The sequence below is a fragment of the Salvia miltiorrhiza genome, chromosome 8 (assembly GCF_028751815.1).
Source record: "Salvia miltiorrhiza cultivar Shanhuang (shh) chromosome 8, IMPLAD_Smil_shh, whole genome shotgun sequence".
NCBI classification, from domain to species: domain Eukaryota; kingdom Viridiplantae; phylum Streptophyta; class Magnoliopsida; order Lamiales; family Lamiaceae; genus Salvia; species Salvia miltiorrhiza.
Genome location: NC_080394.1, coordinates 54,754,758 through 54,777,791, shown reverse-complemented (window position 1 = coordinate 54,777,791; position 23,034 = coordinate 54,754,758). Strand labels below are relative to the sequence as shown.

The following is a 23,034-nucleotide window of genomic DNA, read 5'->3' as shown; positions in this document are numbered from 1 at the left end:
AAATTATGAAATAAGATGATTAATGAAACTAGCCGCCAGTAAATAATTATCCGCAAGCAGTAGCCGCTTGAAAACATTTCAGCGGCTAATCACGGCGGGTAATTAATTTCTGGCGGCTACTTGGGCTAAACGTCTTATTTGATAGTTTAATGCATAAAAAAGCATACTTTGGGTGTTTTATGCTATTAACTAAACTTTTATATAAAACATTGTTCACTTCTCCAAAGTCTCATTCATAATTTCAACTCATAATTGTTAAGACATGTCCATGTTGGTCATTACTAAAGGCGTGTGTTTTCTGCTTCAAATATTTCAAATCAGGCAACACAATAGCTTCTAAAACATCAAAAAACCGCTAATTATCATTCTATCCGCCAGTAAATACATATCCGCGGCCAGTAGCCGCTGATGTTTATTGTTGGGCGGCTACTAGTGATAAACCATTAATTACTGGCGGATAGTGAGCATTCCATGGTGTTTGCTAGTTCATCGATATTATGCAAATGAAACCGCTTCGAAATTTATTCAATCAGTATCCAATACTCCCAACTTCAGAACATCACTTACTGGAATGAACTAGCTCTACTGAATATTCAATCAGTATCCAATACTCCCAACAACAATATCCATCAAAATTTAATATAAAAAGGTAATTAAGCTACTGCTCCCAGCCCGTACCCTTGCATGCTCTACGTGTGTGGCCAGGCGAGCCACATAGACCACAGGTTTTGGGTGCTCGTTTTCCCAGACTACTTGATGCATCCGCTGTTGTGGTCCTTTGAGTCGGCCTCTCACCAGCTGAAGGAATTCTAGATTCTCTTGGTCGACCAGCTTGTCGCCGAGAAAGGTTTGGCAAAACAATATCAGATGCAACTTCAAACGGAATTTCCCAGTGCTCTAAGGGAGGCAAGTGATTTACTGCTCCGGAGTATGTTTGAACCAGTGAACTCCGCAAGTAGTAAGCTTCCACGTAATCTTCCACTGGCTCTTTCGCCTCACTGCGAAAAGAAAGCTAATATTTAGTAGGCATCTAATAACTGTAATTTTATAATAAAATAGATTTAGCATACGTAATGGCTGCGATCGCATGAGAACACGGCATGCCGTCCAGGTCGAATTCATTGCATTCACAGCTCTTCGCTTGAAGGTCAACCATGAAGCGACGATCACCAGCACGAACCCTGTATTTTCTCTCGGAGGTCCTCTTCGCAGTGTAGCGACGACTCTTTGAGATCTCCGCACTTATCTTCTGTTTTGCCTCTGGAGTAAGAAGGTCATCGCTCTCTTCCGCATACGCAAGTCTGTCATTGAACCACTGCTCCAGAACCATCCTGATTGCCTCCAGCATGGAGCATATAGGAAGGCGTCTGGCCCACAACAAACGGGCATTCAAAGCCTCGGCAGCATTAGATGTAAGAAAACTATAACGGGTCACCGGACTTTGTGATCGTGCCCACTTCTCAGGGCCTACGCGCATCAACTTCCCGTACGCCGCCGGCTTCAATTGAGCCATAGCCGACATTGCACGTGAAAATTCTGAGTCCGTGTAGGCGTATGCAGCCTGGCGGAAAAGCTCAACAACAGCTTGCCCGTAGCCCTTAATTTTGTTCTGCAAGTGGTAGTAGCAAAGACCGTGAGTAGCATTTGGTAACTCGCTCTTCACAGCATTAGCAATGGAGACATGCGCATCAGAGACAACTAGTAAGTTGTCGGGCTGACCAAAAGTTTGTCTCACATTTGAGAGGAACCACTTCCATGACTCATCATTCTCGATCGGCCCGACACCAAATGCCAACGGAAAAACTTGCTCGTTTGCGTCTTTTGTCACGGCGACGAACAAAATGCCATTGTTTTTCCCCTTCAAGTGTGTGCCGTCGACCACAATCACTGGCCGAAGCGAAAAGAAGAAAGGTGTGATGGAAGCCGCAAGAGCAAGAAACAGATGTTTGAACCGGTTGTTTTCGTCTACTTCGAAATCCATCACGGTGCCTGGATTCGCTTGAGTTAGGGCATACAAATATTTGGGCAGAAGAATGAACGAATCATCAATTCGACCGTATATCTTCTCTAAGCTGAGATTTCTTGCACGCAGCGCGACATCATATTTGATTCTGACGCCAAATTCACGTAACAACTCCGACATAATAGATTTCGGCTTAATGACCTCTCCGTCATCGCGTATTCTTTTTTCCACATAAGCTGCAACCACATTCGAATGTGCCTTTATTCGTTTCAAAATGCCCAACTCCCCTTCGCAAGAGTGCTCTTTAAACTTATGCACTCCCCACATCCCTCCGCCGTGACAAGATGCACGCACATCGAACTTGCACTTATCAGAGTGCTTGCACTTGTAATAGAGGCGTCCCTGATCTGAGCGTACAACTTTTGCCTCAGCCCCTTGCTTCATATTCCAGAAGCCAACAGCAAGGACCAATTCTTCTTTACTGTTGTAAAAAGAGTTCTTCCCCAAATCAGCAACTCTGGACAGCTCACTCTCGCGAGCAACGAGCGAAGTCGTGGCGTCCACTGGAATCAACGGAACTATCCAATTAGATAGTTCACCGGTCGAGTCCGTCGGATTTCCATGACGGGTTCTACTTTGTCGGATCCAACCTGCTCGCTCGGTCGCCGTGAACTCTATCAGATCATCGTCTAATAAATCCTCAGAGGCGGCAGAATCTGTGCCCGACTCGTTCGTTGGATCGTATTCTTCGTCTTCTTCATCAGAATCGTCATCAGGTTCTTCGGCTTCGTCTTCAGGTTGTACGGCTTCTTCATCAGAATCGTCATCCGTCCGCACCTGGTTGAATCTCCCGCACATTTCATTCAGATTCCATGCGGATTCGTCCAACAGTTGCCCATCCCATGAAAAGTACTGTGTTGGAGGCGCGCTCTCGCGAGCATGATACGACGTCTCATACTGACTAGATTGTGCTTCATCATCTCCGTATCCCGAAGCCTGGCCAAAATCAAAAGTAGGGATGTACGCTTCTTCGACCGGGTCGTTGTTGTGCTCAACGTACACCATGGGATATTCGGCAGTTTCCAACAAGCCTTGCACATCATCGTCGTCACTTATTACGCATTTCGTCTCCCTTCCAAATCGATTGGTCGCCAAATAATACAATTGATAGTTCGGGCTCAACGAATGCATTGTCAGCACATTGTTGATGCTGTATATCAGGCTCGCAACTGTTTCATTTAAGAGGGGAAGGACCTCCGTAGCCCCGCCAACATAGTGTATACCATCGACGACTCCGTTGTATCTCACATATATGTATCTCACGAATTCCATCTATAAAACCACATAAAATACAGTATTAAAATACGTTTAAAAAGTTCAAAACATCACAATAAGCTCGAAAAATGAAGTATCCGCCAGTAAATCATTATCCGACACCAGTAGCCGCTGACCTTGTAGGGTCGGCGGCTATTATCGTTTTCTAATGATATTCTGGCGGATACTTTATTTTTTGGGTTCAAAAAATTCAATTATATTAGAAAAAAGTTTAATATTTCCCTAACATGCTTTTAAATTTCAGATAATAAAGAAATTCATTAAAATAACGTAAAACATGCTCTCAACGTTAAAAACAACGTACGATTAAACATGCAAACTATAATTTATACAAACAATACAGGAGAATCACCTTTTCGGGCTGAAATTCAACACAAATTGCCTCCTCTCGCACAAAACCACTCAAATCTTTAGGGTATGCCTGAATTTATGAAATTCAAGGTGAGTATTTCAATTTGTGTTTTGGTCATTCACAAATGCAGCCTTATAAGGACTAAACTTGATTCCTTACAAAAAGTTCACGTGAAGTGCAGTGTTCATTCAATACGGCTTCAATCTATTATTGCATGTCACCTCACGCATGCATAAAATTAGCATTAATGCCCCACTACAACCAAATTTTTTGCAGAGTCACCTTCTCAGTATGTACTTTTAATTTTTTACTAAAAAATTAAAAGTAAAAAATCGCAACAAATACAAAAGGGGAATGCGTATGTTATATTTAAACATTCATAACAAGCTGAAAAATTAAAAATTATACATAATTTGACATAAAATATTATTTTCTGCCTAACAGACCAAGTATCCGCCAGAAAATCGTACAAAAAGTTCAGTAGCCGCCATATATTTTTTGTTAGCGGCTACTGATAAATCAAATAATTTAATGGCGGATACTTTACTTTTTGGCTATATAATATTATTTCATTACCGAATATATGAATTTCCAAATAATTGGTATATAATTTCTTATTATTTTATGTGCAAGTCTATTATTTTTTGTGTAGTCAAATCATGCATAAAGTGAGTGTTATTACCCCCACTATAATCCAAATTTTGGCAGATTCACTATCTCTCATATTTCCCATCCATGTGTACTTCTTGTACTGTACATATTTCACTATCTCTCATATTTCCCCTTGTAAAATTAAATAAAAATCTAAAAATAACGGTGCATATGTAACAATAAAAAATCACGAAGGATAAAAATTCACAATCATGCTAATTATGAACAAAGTATTTTTTTTGAAGCGAATAACACAAGTATCCGCCAGTAATTAGTAGCCGTTGAATAGTAGCCGCCGGTCACAAACTTCAGCGGCTACTTCGGCCGGCTACGAATTACTGGCGGATACATAGTTTAATGGTTTCAAAAAAAAAAATCTTAAGAATTGACATGTTCGTGATTTTTTTGGCCTTCGTATTAATGTTTGTAACACACAAACGTCCCCTAATTTATTCAAAATTTGCAAAACTATTTAATCTTATAATGCATGAAAGTGACGTTTTCTCACATTTTGTACCAATTTTAACTGTTTTCTTACACAACTCTTACACAATTTCCATCATCATCAACTTTTACACAAAAAACCAAGCAACCCATCACCATCAAACTTGCTTTTCGGTCTTTGACTTTGAAAGTGGGTAGTTTTGCAAGACATATTATTGAAGTGGGTAGATTCCCCTATTAACACATTTAAATTTCTGTCAAATGCCACAAAATCATCAGTTGAAAAACGACACTGGCTTCATTAGTATAACTATGTATCTTGTGTGGCAACCGACCATTTTAAGTCACGCTGGAGTTCCAATGGCCAACTAAAATTTTATTTGACAAAAATACAAATTATGCCACAATTGCGATTAAATTAAAAATTAGCAATATATTTTTTAATTAAATTATAAAGTTATGTTATAAACGAAAAATTGGCAAATTATAAATATTTTACGGTAAATAACCCTTATCGAAAATACGGAGGCAAAAGGGCTGTTTTGACTTAAGAATGTACAATATTATTTGAGTCAATATATGAAATTGGCCACTTTCATATAGTAAACTTAAAAATTGGCCAGTCAAATAAAAACTTTAAAATTTGGCCACTTTTTGTGTAAAAGTACAAAATTACCCCTAACAATAAAAATTAAAAAATTAGCCACAAATTCATACTCCTCTCTCTCCTCTCGCTGACTCGCTCTCTCTCTCTACGTTTTCTCTCTCTTGCTCTATCTCTCTTCCCTTCTTCTTCTCCTTCCTCCCCCTGCCTTCCTCTCTATGGTGTTTGCAAGGCAAATCTCCTCGAATAACTTATGGATTTGCAAGGATTTAGGAAAAAGCGTCTGTTTTTGGTGTTTTGGGGTGATTTACAGGCGGTGGTGCGAAGGTGACGGAGATGGAGGGTGCGGCGGAGAAGAGGCGGTTTGTGAGGCCTTTCGATTAGGATTTCATCGGATTTCTAGCGTGTTCTCTCCTCTGGTGAAGCGCCGCCGCCTCGGCCTCGTCGTCTCTGCCCATAGCAGCGCCGAAAACGACGCCGTCCATCCAGATTCAGACGGCTTCATCCAGATTTAGGCGACGCCTTCTTCTCTTTCTCTCTCCTCTATCTATCTCTCTCTCTCTACCCCTTTCTTTTTCTCCTCCGGTCAATAGTTGTGCGGCGGGCTGGAGACGACGGTGGCGGGAGGTGTCGCTCCAAACGATGTAGATCTCCCGACGGCTGAGGGCGGTGCCGTGGCGGCGGCGGCAGCAGAATGTGAATTCAACGGAAATGACGACTCCATATAGAAAAATTATCGTACTGTTGATCCAAATCATCCTTGAGAAAATTAAAAGTCCTTCGATTTTTGGATAAATTTTTTTTTTGGTTATATGAATTCACAATTTAATGTTCTTGAATTCACAACCAGCTCGATGAATTCACAACTTAATATTCTTGAATTTACAACCAAATCTATAAATTCACAATCAAAAAAATTACAGTTTTAATTGTGAATTCAAACTTTAAAAACTCAAATTCACAACTACTTGAATTCACAACCAAAATAAATTTTAGTTGTGAATTCGACTGATTGTGAATTCACAACCAACATAAATCTGGTTGTGAATTCGTTTTTTGTGAATTCACAACCAAAAAATTCTAGTTGTGAATTCGACTGGTTGTGAATTAAATTTTGACTGTGAATTCGACTAGTTGTGAATTCACAAACAAAAAATTCTGATTATAAATTCGACTGGTTGTGAATTGAGAATTCACAACCAGTGTGAATACACAACCAAAACACTGGTTGTGAATTGCGGGATTTTTTAAAGGGGTTATATAAAGTGGATATTTTTTAATTTTTAATGTGGAAGGGTATTTTGGTAAAAGTGGCTATCTTTTAATATTTTTATCTTAGTGGACAAATTTTAATTTTACAATATGAAAGTGGTCATTTTAAAAATCCACTCATATTATTTCAATATTAATATATGGATGAGTAAGTGAGAGAGTGAAAGTGATATTAAAGCTTCTCCCTTCCCTGCCATGGCGACGCCGCTGCTTCAGAAACCCTCAATCCAGAAGCTTTGATACCATCCATTTTGCAGGAAAGTCGTTCATCATTTCCCAACACATCTTCTATTTCTATTAAAACATGATTGCAGTTGCACGCAGGAATCTCTCCTGTTTATTTGTAAACCCTAATTCATTTCTCTGCAACTCCAATGCTCATCTCTTCCCGTCAATCCATTTCTTCTCCACTTGGAGGGTGAAAAACCTAATCCCTAACCCTAAAATCTACGATCTATTGGTCAACAAACACCAATTTCCTCCTGATTTAGCTTCACTAGCTTCATCGTGTTTACCTAAAGCTAGTAGCCCCATAGGAGCTGATTCAGTAGTGTCATTCCTCAAAGAGAATAGCTTTACGGCTACTCAGCTGCAGAAAGTCGTCACATATGATTCTCGAATTCTAGGGTTTACCATTGAGAGCATTAATTTCAAATTCAAGGTATTCCAAAATTTGGGCCTTTCCCCCAAGGAGATTGCCAAGATAATATTCGAAAATACGACTATTTTACATTCAAGTTATGAGAATAGGATCATTCCGAAATTATCGATGCTAAAGTGCTTGCTGGGATCCGATCATGATGTGGCCAGACTTTTGATACGATGCAGCTGGTTTCTGTTAGCCGATTTGGAGAAAACCTTAATGCCAAATATTGAAATCTTGAAGAGCTATAGCATACCAATGGAGCGTATCCTTTATTTTCTCCATCTTCGCCCGAGATGTTTCGTGGTCAAGCCGGATATTATGCAGAAATCTGTAGTCAGGGCTATAGAATTTGGGGTCCCTTGGACTTCAGGCGTTTTTATCCAAGCTGTGAGTCTTTTCACTCATACGAGTAAAGGGATGTGGGAAGTCAAGGTGCAAAAGATCCGCGATTTGGGATTTTCTGATGATGATATGCTCACAATATTTAGAAAGCAACCATCAGTTTTTGCACAATCTGGGAAGAAAATGAAGAATGTCACAGAGATTCTGCTTGCTACCGGTAAGTACGATCTATCCAGCATTGTCACTTGTCCAGCAGCACTCGGGTACAGTATGAAGAAGAGGATTGAGCCGCGATTGCAAATACTTAGACTCTTGGAAAGTAGGAGTCGGATTGAAAAGTGGCCAAAACTTTCAGCCGTTGCTACATTAACAGAGGGTAGATTTTTTGACAGATTCGTTAAGCCTTATTGTGATGAGATTGGCGAAGAACACATCACAAAGATATATGTGGAAGGCAGAAAAAGATGAAGCTTTGTAACCAGATACTCAAAGAACTTGTATGAAGTTCTAATGCTGAAAATTGGCAGTTGCTTTTGCCTTTGCAATCGGAAGCTCAAAGTTTTGTTCCATGTTGATGAAGTTGGGGAAGGCCTTGAGCTAGCTAAAGAAGCCATGGTGATTCAAATGGATTGTTAGTTTATATTCTAAACTTTCTTATATTGGATGCATTTTGAAGCAATTGCAGTAGAGTTGGAGCTGACTGGATTCAGCTGAGTTTGGAGGAGTAAATATGAATTTTTTTTTGTAGATCAGTAGGCGAAATATGCTGTTCTGAATCCTTGTGATTTTTGCCAGAATTTCTCAATTTCTCATTTCATTAATTGAACTTCCTTCTATTTCTCAAGACTTGTGATTGGAAAACTCTCTCATTTTGAGAGTGTTAATTGGAAATGTCAGTCATAGAGTAGAATTGTTAGCGTGATTTGGTACATACTAGTAGTATTTGCACTTGTGTAATGAAAGAAAATGTTTTATACTTTTATATAAGTTGATACTAATGTAATTATCATATTTATAAATATAATATTTTCTCCGTCCACCAAAAATAATCTTAAAGGTAGACGACACGGATTTTAATAAAAATAGTTATTGTATTGTGAGTGGAGAAAGAGGTACCCATTTAAAAAGTAGTGTCCATAATGATAATTAATTGTATTGTGAGTGGAGAATGAGACCCATTTAAAAAGTAGTGTTTATAATGATAATTAATTGTATTGTGATTCTATTCATAGCCCCCATTTTACTCCTTATAGCCTCCATTTTAAATATTAATAATAACTAATTAAAAATTTACTATTTTACCCTATGATCTATAGCCCCCATATTTACTTCTTAATAATTCTCAGCCCAAGAAAAAGGACGATCTCTCTTCTCCCTACAGTCACGGTTGGAAAAGCCCTTTCTCTCTCTCTCTCTCCCTTGCGTTTTCCAAACTTCTGCCCACAACACAGAACAGTCGCCTTCCCTCTAACTCACAAGTTCTGCCGCTGTGGCTCATCTGAAATCCGACGAACGATTATCGCCTTCCTTCTCACATTCTCTCTCTCTCTCTCTCTCTCTCTCTCTCCTCTGAAAGCGCACAATTGAAGGGAAAAGTTGAGCCCTAACTTCTCCGTCTGAAATTGCTGCTCCGCCACCCTGCAATTTTCGGCGAGTCTGCACCTTCTCTTCGGTGTAGATCGATGTCTCGCATCGGAGCTTCTCTCAATCGTTCAGAATTTTCGCTAGAGCTCGCCCTATTTTCTTGCGGATTTCCGCCCTTCTCACACCTCCAAATTTCATCGCCGTAACTGAAGGAATATTAAATTGAATTAATACTCTAATTGCCCAATGATCGTTTCTTGGATTATTATTAATTTATCATACAACGATTAATCCTATTAATCCTAACATGCTCCTATGAATTTAAGTGCTGCACTTTGGAGTTCCGAAATACCTGAAGAATTCAGAAGAATTCGTCAAACTCGCAGCTGAACAGACCAATCAGCTTCAAGCCTTCGTTTGAAGGCTCAAACGTCCTCAAATCGTATTCTGCCCAGAAATACGACTTCTTCGTCTTCGAGAGAGCTTTCTGTGGCCGCCTGTTTCGCCTGAATCGGAGTTCTTTGGAGGAAGTTATGGCCGTTCTCCTTAAACTGCCAGAACTTGATTTCCTGCGAAAAATCTGACTCCAGCTCTGATCTTCTGAACTGTATCCCGCTCAGCTTTCACCGTTGAATGGACAACAAACTATGAAAGTCCCAAGAGAGAAATAATGCTCCTCACGTTTCCTGCGCCCCACAGCTCTCCAAAACCCTAATATTTTATCAGTGTGTTTTCCTGAGAGCTGACAGCTGTATTTAAATAATTAAATATGTGTAGGAGGCACAGATTAGGTGTAGGGGACGATTTCTACTCCTTCTAGGGCTAGGAGACTTTGGGCCAGTCCAGGGACCAGATACAAGGAATAAAGATGGGCCTCAAATAAATTAATTATCTATGGTCAGCCCAGACCATAATTAATTTATAAATATTAGTTCATTCCACTAGAGAACCAATATTGAATTACCCCTTTATTGCCGGTGATGAGTCGGGGCTTGTATTTAGACTTATTAAATCCCCGTATTTAAAATATCCGACATCCATTAATTAATTAGAGCTCTGACAGCTTAAATTAATTAATCTCTTTGTAATCCTTAAGCAGTACCACTCAAACCTTATTATTGCGCCTGAACTTAATCAACCTGCAGGGTTTAGGGCAATAAACCTTATTGAGCTCCTTAAGGGATGTCATTATCCTATATCGGATACGGGTACTAATACAGATAATCAAATATCATATATTAACCGCTATCACCCAAGATACAGAGTACTCAAGTTACTATATAACTCTCATTCATAGTAAATCAAAGTGATACACGGATTAACATATATATCTGAAATCTTATTAGTATTAAGATTTTATTAAGTCATCGAGATCTTGATTCTTCACTTAAGTCAGATAGAAGAATACATCTCACTGTGGTCCTATCAATACGTTATGACGTACCAGTATAGACAAGTAGTCAAGACAAACTACTTCCATCTATACCGCAGCCTAAACCAATAACTTGTCCTAGAGTTATTTCGGTTGTGATCATATTATATCTCTTGAGGTTATTCCAATTATATGGTCTTCTGTGATCTACAACACACCATATAATCTACTTATATAGAGATAGAGAACATATATATGCAATCATGAACACAATCAGATAGGAGATTAAAATAGTGAACTTAGGAAACATTGTATACAAGCATAAAACATTCTTGCTTTCAGTATACAAATCCAACAGTAACACCGAAGTCCGGCAAGGACGACGCTTCCATTAGGCGCCACACCTTCTCCTACACTGGTCTGAATCTCTAAATCCCGGTGCATACACACGCCGCCGCGACATTTCTCAAGATCAGAGACCCTGAAAGGAAAGGGCCAGCTGGTCGGCGGCGACATCGCTGTCGGCGGAAGGGCCATGAAAGCAAATAACAAATGGGGGTTACGCATTGGCAAATGGGGACTATGAAGTATGAACGCAAATGGAGGCTATCAATATTAAGATAGAAAATAGTAGTAGTAAAAAGAAATTGAAATGATGAATTAATTTAAAATTTAATAAAATTTGGGAGCTATACATCATAGGGTAAAATAGTAAATTTTTAATAAATTATTATTAATATTTTTAAAAGGGTGCTAAAAGGAGTAAAATGAGGGCTATGAATAGAATCACCCTTAATTGTATTGTGAGTGAAGAATAGAACCCACCATGTGATAGATTGTTTGCAAAAATGGAAAATGACTGATTTTTGGGGACGTCCCAAAATGATAAAAAAAGACTATTGTTTGCAAAAATGGAAATGGATTGATTTTTGTGGACATCTCAAAATGACAAAAAAAAGACTATCTTTTGTAAACGAAGGGAGTAACAAAAATAATTTTAATTGAATGTATTTAAACTTAATATTGAAAAAATAAAAAGAAATTACAATAATAAAAATTAAAATTTTAAAAAAAGATTAATAATAAAAATAAAATTTAAACACAGATTTATTCAGAAAAAAAAAGAGGATAAAGAATTTTTTTAAAATTTTAATCTTTAATAATACAATTTTTATATTTTAATCAAATATTTACATAAAATATAATATCAAATTAAAGCCCTTATCATGATCTTTAATTTAATATACATATTAAATATTTTATAATTAATCGAATTTCATAATTTTAGTAAGAAATAAAATAAATATAAATAAGAAAATATAGAAAAAAAATAATAAAAAAAGATATAATTTACAAATATACCTTCAACTTTATTATAACTACAAAATTGCAATTTAATTTTGGAAACAATTTGAAATTAGCTTCAAATTGAAATCGTGGATTTTTAATATAGTATAAATGTGTGTGTGTGTGTGTGTTTTGATTTATAATACTCCCTCCGTCCCCAAAATAAGTTCCTCTTTGGGGACGGCACGGGTTTTAAGGAAAATGGTAAAGTGTATCGATGGTGGAAAAAAAAATGTTATAATTAGTATTGGGAGTGGTGAAAATGTGAAAAAGTGTTATAATTAGTATTGAGAGTTGTGAAAAAGTGAAAAGTAAGAATAAATAAAGTATTATTAGTGGTGGGATAGTTGTCCAAAAATAGAAAGAAAGAAAGAGGAACTTATTTGGGGGACGTCCCAAAATGAAAAAAGATGAACTTATTTCAGGGACGGAGGGAGTATAATCTTATAATTTAATTAAAAAATACATTAATTTTCAAATTATTTTCAATTATGACATAATTTAAATTTCTGTCAAATGCCACAAAATCATCAGTTAAAAAACGACACTAGCTTCATTAGTATAACTATGAATCTTGTGTGACAACCGACCATTTTGAGTCACGTTGGAGTTCCAATTGCCAACTAAAATTTTATTTGACAAAAATATAAATTATGTCACAATTGCGATTAAATTAAAAATTAATATATTTTTTAATAAAATTATAAAGTTATATTATAAACCAAAAATTAGCAAATTATAAATATTTTACGGTAAATAACCCTCATCGAAAATACGGAGGCAAAAGGGCTGTTTTGACTTAAGAATGTACAATATTATTTCAATATTAATATATCGATGAGTAAGTGAGAGAGTGAAAGTGATTAAAGCTTCTCCCTTCCCTGCCATGGCGACGCCGCTGCTTCAGAAACCCTCAATCCAGAAGCTTTGATTCCATCCATTTTGCAGGCAAGTCGTTCATCATTTCCCAACACATCTTCTATTTCTATTAAAACATGATTGCAATTGCACGCAGGAATCTCTCCTGTTTATTTGTAAACACTAATTCATTTCTCTGCAACTCCAATGCTCATCTCTTCCCGTCAATCCATTTCTTCTCCACTTGGAGGGTGAAAAACCTAATCCCTAACCCTAAAATCTACGATCTATTGGTCAACAAACACCAATTTCCTCCTGATTTAGCTTCACTAGCTTCATCGGGTTTACCTAAATCTAGAAGCCCCTTAAGAGTTGATACATTATTGTTATTCCTCAAAGAGAATAGCTTTACGGCTACTCAGCTGCAGAAACTCGTCATATGTTATCCTCGAATTCTAGGGTTTACCATTGAGAGCATTAATTTCAAATTCAAGGTATTCCAAAATTTGGGCCTTTCCCCCAAGGAGATTGCCAAGATAATATCCGGTCGTACGTCTATTTTACATTCAAGTTATGAGAATGGGATCATTCCCAAATTATCAACGCTAAAGTGCTTGCTGGGATCCGATCATGATGTGGCCAGACTTTTGATACGATGCAGCTGGTTTCTGTCAGCCGATTTGGAGAAAACCTTAATGCCAAATATGGAAATCTTGAAGAGCTATAGCATACCAATGGAGCGTATCCTTTATTTTCTCCATCTTCGCCCGAGATGTTTCGTGGTCAAGCCGGATATTTTGCAGAAATCTGTAGTCAGGGCTATAGAATTTGGGGTCCCTTGGACTTCAGGCGTTTTTATCCAAGCTGTGAGTCTTTTCACTCATACGAGTAAAGGAATGTGGGAAGTCAAGGTGCAAACGATCCGCGATTTGGGATTTTCTGATGATGATATACTCACAATATTTAGGAAGCAACCATTAGTTTTTGCACAAACTGAGGAGAAAATGAAGAACGTCGTAGAGCATCTGCTTGCTACCGGTAGGTACAAGATATCGAGCATTGTCACTTGTCCAGCGGCACTCGGGTACAGCGTGAAGAAGAGGATTGAGCCACGGTTGCAAATACTTAGACTCTTGGAAAGTAGGAGTCTGATTGAAAAGTGGCCAAAACTTTCAGCTGTTGCTACATTAACAGAGGATAGATTTTTTGACAGATTCGTTAAGCCTTACTGTGATGAGATTGGCGAAGAACACATCACAAAGATATATGTGGAAGGCAGAAAAAGATGAAGCTTTGTAAGCAGATACTTAAAGAACTTGTATGAAGTTCTAATGCTGAAAGTTGGTAGTTGCTTTTGCCTTTGCAATCGGAAGCTCAAAGTTTTGTTCCATGTTGATGAAGTTGGGGAAGGCCTTGAGCTAGCTAAAGAAGCCATGGTGATTCAAATGGATTGTTAGTTTATATTCTAAACTTTCTTGTATTGGATGCATTTTGAAGCAATTGCAGTAGAGTTGGAGGTGACTGGAATCAGCTGAGTTCAGAGGAATGAATGTGAATTTTTTTTTGTAGATCAGTAGGCGAAATATGCAGTTGTGAATCCTTGTGGCTTTTGCTAGTGTTTCTCAATTTCTCATCTAATTAATGGAACTTCCTTCTATTTCTCAAGACTTGTGGTTGGAAATGCTCTCATTTTGAGAGTGTTAATTGGAAATGTCAGTCATAGAGTAGAATTGTTAGCGTGATTTGGTACATACTAGTAGTTAGGGATGTCAATGCAGCCCGAAACTCGTGGGCCGACCCGAATAACCCGACAAAATTAGAGGGTTAGGGTCAACCCGAATAAACCTCCAGCCCGATTAGCCCGCACCCGACTAACCCGGAACCCGATAGGGTTAGCCCGAAAACCCGATGGGCTGGCCCGGTGGGCTGACGGAATTGTGACTGATGCATCCAGTTACAACTTCTGCGATGTTTAGATCTATGGTATTTGCTTAAATATATATATGTAGCCTCATTAAAAAAAAGTGAAATTAATTAGTTAGAATATATATGTGTGTGTGTGTGTGTGCAATCTCATTAAAAAATGTGAAATTAATTACGGATTTTTTTATAGAAATTGATTATTAGTATCTCATTAGTTAGAAATTAATTATTAGTATCTCATTTTAAAGTGATACCAATTTTATTTTTGTCAATGAGACGTGCATGGCAAATCCACTAATTATTCAGTAATAATCCAGATTGATTCTAGTGCATTGATACATGTTAAATTTTACTATCTCATTTTAATATAATTTTGTTTATGTAATCTTGAATATCTTATATTTTTGCATTTCATGCTTTGCTATATAATTTATATCTTTAATATCTATGTATATTTTATACATTATACATTAGATCATTAGGAATAATAAAATACAAATGATAATTTTATTTTTACGCCTTTAACCTGATTAGCCCGATGGGCTAGCCCGAAACCCGAAAGTTTAGGGTTAGGGTTGAAGATTTACAACCCGAAAAAATCTCCAACCCGATTAGCCCGCACCCGACTAACCCGGAACCCGATAGGGCTAGCCCGAAAACCCGGTGGGCTGACCCGATTGACATCCCTACTAGTAGTATTTGCACTTGTGTAATGAAAGAAAACGTTTTTATACTTTTATATAAGTTGATACTGATGTAAATATCATATTTATAAATATAATATATCCCTCCACCCACCAAAAAATAGTCCTAAAGGTGGACGATACAGATTTTAATAAAAATAGTTATTGTATTGTGAGCGGAGAAAGAAATTTATTTAAAAAGTAGTGTTTATAATGATAATTAATTATATTGTGAGTGGAGAATAGAACTCACTATGTGATAGATTGTTTGCAAAAATGGAAAATGACTTATTTTTTGGGACATCCCAAAATGACAAAAAGAGATTTTTGTTTGCAAAAATGGAAATTGATTGATTTTTGTGGATATCTCAAAATGACAAAAAAAAAAGGGCTATGTTTTTGTAAACGGAGGGAGTAACAAAATTAATTTTAACCGAATGTATTTAAACTTAATATTGAAAAAATAAAAAGAAATTACAATAATAAAATTTGAAATTAAAAAAGAAAAAGAAAAATAATAAAAAAAATTAAACACATTTATTCAGAAAAAATGAAAGAGGATAAAGAAATTTTTTAAATTTTAATCTTTAATAATATAATTTTTATATTTAAATAAATATTTACATAATATATAATATCAAATTAAAGCTCTTATCATGATCTTTAATTTAATATACATATTAAATATTTTATAATTAATCAAATTTCATAATTTTAGAAAGAAATAAAATAAAAATAAAAAAATAAAACAAAAAAGATATATACCTTCAACTTTATTATAACTACAAAATTACTATTTAATTTTGAAATCAATTTGAAATTAGCTTCAAATTGAAATCTTGGCTTTTTAATATAGTATAAATATGTGTGTGTGTGTTTTTTCCTTCATGGATACTCAAATAAATATATAAATATTTGTATAGAAACAATATATAGTACTCCATAGCTATTGAGAGTTGAATGTTGATGTTACGATTTTGCCCTTGCATATTTCAGTATTTACAATTTTGCAGTATTTTCTCATTATGAAACTTGGTTTTCATTAATTTTATGACAGACTTTACATTAGAGTAAGAACTTTTACACGTTTCTAATTTTTCAAATAAATTATAAATTTTACTTTCTTTTTTTTTGGGCGAAAAAGTGTATTATATATTCAAATCTAATTGAACAACATGAAAAAGTCAATCGAAAAATCGAACTTACATATCATTAAATTAACTGCAAATCTAGCAAGTTCATGTGTCATCTTGACAGTGTATTTTCTTTTTTCATCAGAGCTCCAGTACTAGTTGTCCGTTGAAGGTGCCATCAATAACAATAATTTTCAGTTATGTACAAGATACTCCCTCCGTCCACGAAATGAGTACCCATATTTCCATTTTCGTCCGTCCACGAAATGAGTATCCATTTCCCTTTTTGGCAAGTGTACCCCACACAACACTTTAATTAATACACTAAAAAAGGTGGGACCTCTATTCTATTCACACTACACTCAATACATTTCTTAAAACCCGTGCCGTCCACAAATGGGTACTCATTTCGTGGACGGAGGGAGTAATATAATTGATAATATAGGTGTAAGATTAAAGGCTTTTTGTCTTAAAATAATTACAATTAAAGACACTACACTTAAAAAAATATTCTCTCTGTTCCATTGATCTTATTATGTTTTTATTTTTTGTAATGATTTTACATTACAAACAATATTAGCCGTATTCAAAAGAAATGAGACAAGCCTAATGGGACGGAGGAGGGAGTAATAGATTCATTTATCTGTTCAACACATTATTTCGCCAAATGAAATATTTATGAAGGATAAAGAGAGTACAAAATAGCTCAGCCCAGTCCAGCCCAAAACAGAAATGTGGGGCCCAATACTTACTCAACAAAAATAAAAAATAAAAAGTGGAGAAAACTGAGACGATTATGCTACGGCGGCGCCGCTGCTTCAGAAACCCTCAATCCAGAAGCTTTCAATCCGTCCATTTTGCAGGCGAGTCGTTTATCATTTCCCAATACAAGTTCTATTTCTATCAAACATGATTGCAATTGCACGCAGGAATCTCTCCTGTTTATTTGCAAACCCTAATTCATTTCTCTGCAACTCCAATGCTCATTTCTTCACGTCAATCCATTTCTTCTCCACTTGGAGGGTGGAAAACCCTAACCCTGAAATCCACGATCTATTGCTCAACAAATACCAATTTCATCCTGTTTTAGCTTCACTAACTTCATCGGGTTTACCTAAATCTAGTTGCCCCATAAGAGCTGATTCAGTAGTGTCATTCCTCAAAGAGAATGGCTTTACGGCTACTCAGCTGCAGAAAGTCGTCGCATATTTTGATTATCGAGTTCTAGGGTTTACTATTGAGACCATGAATTTCAAATTCAATGTATTCCGAAATTTAGGCCTTTGCCCCAAGGGGATTGCCAAGATAATATCCGAAAATCCGGTTATTTTACATTCAAATTATGAGAAAAGGATCATTCCCAGACTATCGACGCTAAAGCGCTTGCTGGGATCCGATCATGATGTGGCCAGACTTTTGAAACGATGCAGCTGGTTTCTGACAGCCGATTTGGAGAAAACCTTAATGCCAAATATGGAAATCTTGAAGAGCTATAGCATACCAATGGTGCATATCCTTCATTTTCTCCATCTTCGCCCGAGATGTTTCGTGGTCAAGCCGGATATTATGCAGAAATCTGTAGTCAGGGCTATAGAATTTGGGGTCCCTTGGACTTCAGGCGTTTTTATCCAAGCTGTGAATCTTTTCACTCATACGAGTGAAGGGATGTGGGAAGTCAAGGTGCAAACGCTCCGCGATTTGGGATTTTCTGATGATGATATACTCACAATATTTAGGAAGCAACCATTGGTTTTCTCACAATCTGGGAAGAAAATGAAGAATGTCACAGAGCTTCTGCTTGCTACCGGTAAGTACGATCTATCCAGCATTGTCACTTGTCCAGTAGCACTCATGTGCAGTATGAAGAAGAGGCTTGAGCCGCGTCTGCAAATACTTAGACTCTTGGAAAGTAGGAGTTTGATTGAAAAGTGGCCAAAACTGTCAGCTGTTGCTACATTAATAGAGGATAGTTTTTTTGACAGATTTGTTGAGCCTTATCGTGATGAGATTGGCGAAGAACACATCACAAAGATATATGTCAAGACAAAAAGAGATGAAACTTTGTAAGCAACGATTTTCGCCTTTGCAATCGGATGCTCAAAGTTTTGGTCCCTGTCCTGCTGTGAGTGTGAAAGCATACTGCGATGATGTGGCGTCGGAGGGCTGATGAACTTGGAGAAAGCCTTGAGCTAGCTAAAGAAGCCATGGTGATTCAAATGGATTGTTAGTTTATATTCTAAACTTTCTTATATTGGATGCATTTTGAAGCAATTGCAGTAGAGTTGGAGGTGACTGGATTCAGCTGAGTTTGGAGGAGTGAATATGATTTTTTTTTTGTAGATCAGTAGGCGAGATATGCTGTTGTGAATCCTTGTGATTTTTGCCAGAATTTCTCAATTTCTCATTTCATTAATGGAACTTCCTTCTATTTCTCAAGACTTGTGGTTGGAAATGCTCTCATTTTGAGAGTGTTAATTGGAAATGTCAGTCATAGAGTAGAATTGTTAGCGTGATTTCGTACATACTATTAGTATTTGCACTTGTGTAATGAATGAAAACGTTTTATACTTTTATATAAGTTGATACTAATGTAATTATCATGTTTATAAATATAATATATCCCTCCGCCCACCAAAAAATAATCCTAAAGATAGACGACACAGATTTTAATAAAAATAGTTACTATTGTGAGTGGAGAAAGAAATCTATTTAAAAAGTAGTGTTTATAATGATAATTATTATATTGTGAGTGAAGAATAGAACCCACCATGTGATAGATTGTTTGCAAAAATGGAAAATGACTGATTTTTGGGGACGTCCCAAAATGATAAAAAAAGACTATTGTTTGCAAAAATGGAAATGGATTGATTTTGTGGACATCTCAAAATGACAAAAAAAAGACTATTTTTTGTAAACGGAGGGAGTAACAAAATTAATTTTAATTGAATGTATTTAAACTTAATATTGAAAAAATAAAAAGAAATTACAATAATAAAAATTGAAATTTAAAAAAAAGAAAAGAAAAATAATAAAAATAAATTTTAAACACAGATTTATTCATAAAAAATGAAAGAGGATAAAGGAATTTTTTAGATTTTAATCTTTAATAATATATTTTTTATATTTTAATCAGATATTTACATAATATATAATATCAAATTAAAGCTCTTATCATGATCTTTAATTTAATATACATATTAAATCTTTTATAATTAATCGAATTCCATAATTTTAGAAAGAAATAAAATAAAAATAAAAAATAAAATAAAACAAAAAAGATATAATTCACAAATATACCTTCAATTTTATAATAACTACAAAATTACAATTTAATTTTAAAATCAATTTGAAACTAGCTTCAAATTGAAATCTTGGCTTTTTAATATAGTATAAATATGTGTGTGTGTGTGTTTGTTTTTTTTCCCTTCATGGATACTCAAATAAATATATAAATATTTGTATAGAAACAATATATAGTAATTATTATTATAAACATGTTAGCAACAAAAATACCAACAATTCTATGTTAGCATCAAGGAGACACCATAGCTGTTGAGAGCATCTCTACTCGCCAGTGCGAGTGGAGGATCGATCCGGGTCTTGGGGAGTGTTCGCTATTTTATTAACACGCCGCAAGTGTACGGGTGCAATTGTGTACAGTAGCAAGCAAGGTCGTATTCCACAGAGACTAATTATTATCAATGCCTATCCTAAATTATTCTACTCTATCTGGACAAACGAAAATGAGAGTTTTTGTAGTAAAGAACAAAATAAATAAATAGCAGGAAAGAAAATAAAGCAAGCTGTGAAAAGAGAAACAGATAAGAGAAGATTTCCCAAGGAAAAGGTTTCAACAGATTCTCCTAGCTAACATGTTCAATTCAATTAATAAGATGATTCCTAAGGCAATCTCAAAACTAGTCTATACCCACTCCCGTGGCATACAAACCGTTGATTACATGCAAGGCTACCGTCCCCGGATCGCACTTCTAACATGCAACTCCTAAAAGCTCATAGGATTAACGCCCTCACAAATATCAATTCCCTTTAGAATTAAAATAAATGTGTTCTATGTTCTTAGTTCAGGTATTAATTATCATCTCCCGATCTCAAATTAAAACCTATGATAATGCTAAATTGGTGATCAAGCAATAAAGCAAGCAATTGTAACAAGAACATAAAAAGGAAAAACAATCTCAATTAATTGAATCAAACAGTCAGAAATTCAAATCATGTCTACTCCCTAAACCCTGGGAAAAAGGATTCTAGCCACACACAGACATATGACTAAAAATCAATATCTCAAAAACACAAATAAACATTCAACAATGAAAAACCGTAGTGAAGTTGAGAATCTTGAATCTTGCTCTGTCTCCGTTCTCCGTCTCTCACAGCTCTCAGGAAAAGTAAAATATGATAAAAGATGATAAAATGTTGCAAAGAATAAGTTCTTGGGGAGTATTTATATGCCCTAGGTCTTGTAGCTCTCAAAAATACTCCAAAATCGTGCTTTTAAGTGAAAAATCCGGAAACTGGGCGAGAAAACGGCGTCTCGCGTGGCCGGGTCGCGCGGCCGCGCGCCGAGACCGCATGCCCTCGCGCGGCCTTCTCGCGCGCCCGCGCGCTCCTCCAGCAAGCTCTGATCCGTCGCGCGGCCCGGTCGCGCGGCCGCGCGACTGGACCGCGCGACCTCGCGCGCCTTGCGCAGTGATTTTGTTTTGGCTCGTTCTCCCTCGTCCGAACTCCGATTTACGAACCGTTTGCGCTCACGAACTCCTCTTGAGATGAACTACAACTTATATTTCAGCCAAATCTTCCAAATTCTGCTTCATTATTTCTGAAAATTCGTTGAAACAACGAGAAAGTGACAAGTTCTTGACCATAAACCAATATAAGCTCAAATAAATCAACAAACACACAAAATCCTCACAACTAAGCATCAAAAATGACACACCAAGAGGTAAAAATGCATGTTTATCAGGGAGGGGGGCTGCACTGGAGACGCGGGCAGATGCGAGGCCGTGTTTTAGCCAAGACACGGGTTGAAGGCGAGAAATGTATGGCGCGTCCTGAGGACTCGCCCAATTAAAAAAAAAATGAAATTTATTATTTAAATTCAAAAAAAATCGAAATTCATTATTTAAAAATTCAAAATTCATTATTTAATTATGTTTTTAATTTTATTTTAATTATTGTAATGTTTAATTTTATTTTTAATTAAATTGGGAATTTAAAAATAAAAGTGTAGAAATGTGAATTTTGTGGAAATGAAGATCTAAGACACCCTTTAAGACACAATGCATTGGAGAGGGGTGTGTCTTAGATGGGGACCACCATCTAAAACACCCCCTAAGACACAACCCACTGGAGATGCTCTGATAGTTGAATGTTGATGTTACGATTTTGCCCTTGCATATTTCAGTATTTCCATTTTTACACTATTTTCCCATTATGAAATTTGTTTTCATTAATTTTAAGGCAGACTTTACATTAGAGTAAGAACTTTTACACGTTTCTAATTTTTCAAATAAATTATAAATTTTACTCTTTTTTTGGCGAAAAAAGTGCATTATATATTCAAATCTAATTGAACAACGTGAAAAAGTCAATCAAAAAATCGAACTTTCAGATTATTAAATTAACTGCAAATCTAGCAAGTTCATGCGTCGCCTCAACAGTATATGTTGTTTTTTCATCGAAGCTCCAGTACTGGCTGTTCGTCAAAGGTGCCCCTATCAATAACAATAATTTTCAGTTATGTAGTATAATATAATAAAATTGATAATATAGGTCTTAAAATAATTACAATTAAAAACACTACACTTAAAAAAGTACTCTCTCCGTCTCATCGATCTTGTCCTATTTTTATTTTTTGTAATGATTTTACATTACAAACAATATGGCACCACATTTTTACAACAATTATTTTACTCTCATTAATAATGGTGTTCAAAAGAAATGAGACAAGTCTAATGGGATGTATGGAGTAATAGATCATTTATCTACTCAGCACATTATTTATAAAATATTTCTTAAAACTCGTGTTTTTCACCAAATGAAATACTCCCTCCGTCCCGCGAGTCTTGACACGTTTGGGTTCGGCACGGGAATTAAGGAGTTGTAGATTAGTGTTTTAAGTGTGTAATTAATAAAGTATAAAATTGATAAAGTAGGAGAGAGAAGGTAATAAAAGTGATAAAGTAGGAGAGAGAATATAATAAAGGTGATAAAGTAGGAGAGAGAAGGTAATAATTATTACCAAAAAAGGAAACGTGTCAAGATTCGTGGGACGGCCCAAAAAGGAAAACGTGTCAAGATTCGTGGGACGGAGGGAGCACCCACAACGCGGGTACTCGAGGGGCTCCTCGAGGAGAGGGGTGGCATCGAGGAGGGCGTTGCGGCGTGGAGCTACTCGAGGCATACTCGAGTCTTCGAGTATGCTCGAAGGGTGGAAGGGATGGCGCGTGCAATGCACGCGCCCAATTAAAAAAAAAATTGAAAATTCAAATTTTATTCGAATTTTGA

The 23,034-nt window shown here is 36.3% G+C and overlaps 4 protein-coding genes across 5 annotated transcripts; 3 read left to right on the top strand and 1 right to left on the bottom strand.

The window, feature by feature from the left end:
- Window positions 1-658: 658 nt before the first annotated feature.
- Window positions 659-4,111, bottom strand: LOC130998696 (uncharacterized). The gene is made up of 3 exons (XM_057924107.1): window positions 3,651-4,111; window positions 1,071-3,295; window positions 659-998 (listed from the first exon to the last, which is right to left on the bottom strand). Exons 2-3 carry the CDS (start codon window positions 3,293-3,295, stop codon window positions 659-661), a joined length of 2,565 nt encoding a protein of 854 aa, XP_057780090.1. The 5' UTR covers window positions 3,651-4,111.
- Window positions 4,112-6,925: 2,814 nt separating this feature from the next.
- On the top strand, window positions 6,926-8,077 carry LOC130998695 (uncharacterized). Its single transcript, XM_057924106.1, has one exon. It carries the CDS (start codon window positions 6,926-6,928, stop codon window positions 8,075-8,077), a length of 1,152 nt encoding a protein of 383 aa, XP_057780089.1.
- A 4,830-nt stretch (window positions 8,078-12,907) lies between these two features.
- LOC130998694 (uncharacterized) lies at window positions 12,908-14,059 on the top strand. Its single transcript, XM_057924105.1, has one exon. The coding sequence runs from the start codon at window positions 12,908-12,910 to the stop codon at window positions 14,057-14,059; it is 1,152 nt and encodes a 383-aa protein (XP_057780088.1).
- Window positions 14,060-17,275: 3,216 nt separating this feature from the next.
- On the top strand, window positions 17,276-18,945 carry LOC130999235 (uncharacterized). Of its 2 annotated transcripts, none has more exons than XM_057924745.1 (2): window positions 17,276-18,316; window positions 18,480-18,945. In XM_057924745.1, exons 1-2 carry the CDS (start codon window positions 17,419-17,421, stop codon window positions 18,674-18,676), a joined length of 1,095 nt encoding a protein of 364 aa, XP_057780728.1. In that variant the 5' UTR covers window positions 17,276-17,418; the 3' UTR covers window positions 18,677-18,945. The 2 variants fall into 2 exon arrangements, with proteins under 2 accessions (XP_057780728.1, XP_057780729.1); XM_057924746.1 differs by having other exon boundaries at window positions 17,277-18,316; window positions 18,492-18,945.
- Window positions 18,946-23,034: the final 4,089 nt, after the last annotated feature.

Bases quoted from the DNA above. Each gene is read 5' to 3' on its own strand.
- LOC130998696 (XM_057924107.1), bottom strand. From the start codon at position 3,295: ATGGAATTCGTGAGATACATATATGTGAGATACAACGGAGTCGTCGAT. The intron at 999-1,070 runs GTATGCTAAATC...TTCTTTTCGCAG, and splicing joins CATGCGATCGCAGCCATTAC to TGAGGCGAAAGAGCCAGTGG.
- LOC130998695 (XM_057924106.1), top strand. From the start codon at position 6,926: ATGATTGCAGTTGCACGCAGGAATCTCTCCTGTTTATTTGTAAACCCT.
- LOC130998694 (XM_057924105.1), top strand. From the start codon at position 12,908: ATGATTGCAATTGCACGCAGGAATCTCTCCTGTTTATTTGTAAACACT.
- LOC130999235 (XM_057924745.1), top strand. From the start codon at position 17,419: ATGATTGCAATTGCACGCAGGAATCTCTCCTGTTTATTTGCAAACCCT. The intron at 18,317-18,479 runs GTAAGTACGATC...AATAGAGGATAG, and splicing joins AGAGCTTCTGCTTGCTACCG to TTTTTTTGACAGATTTGTTG.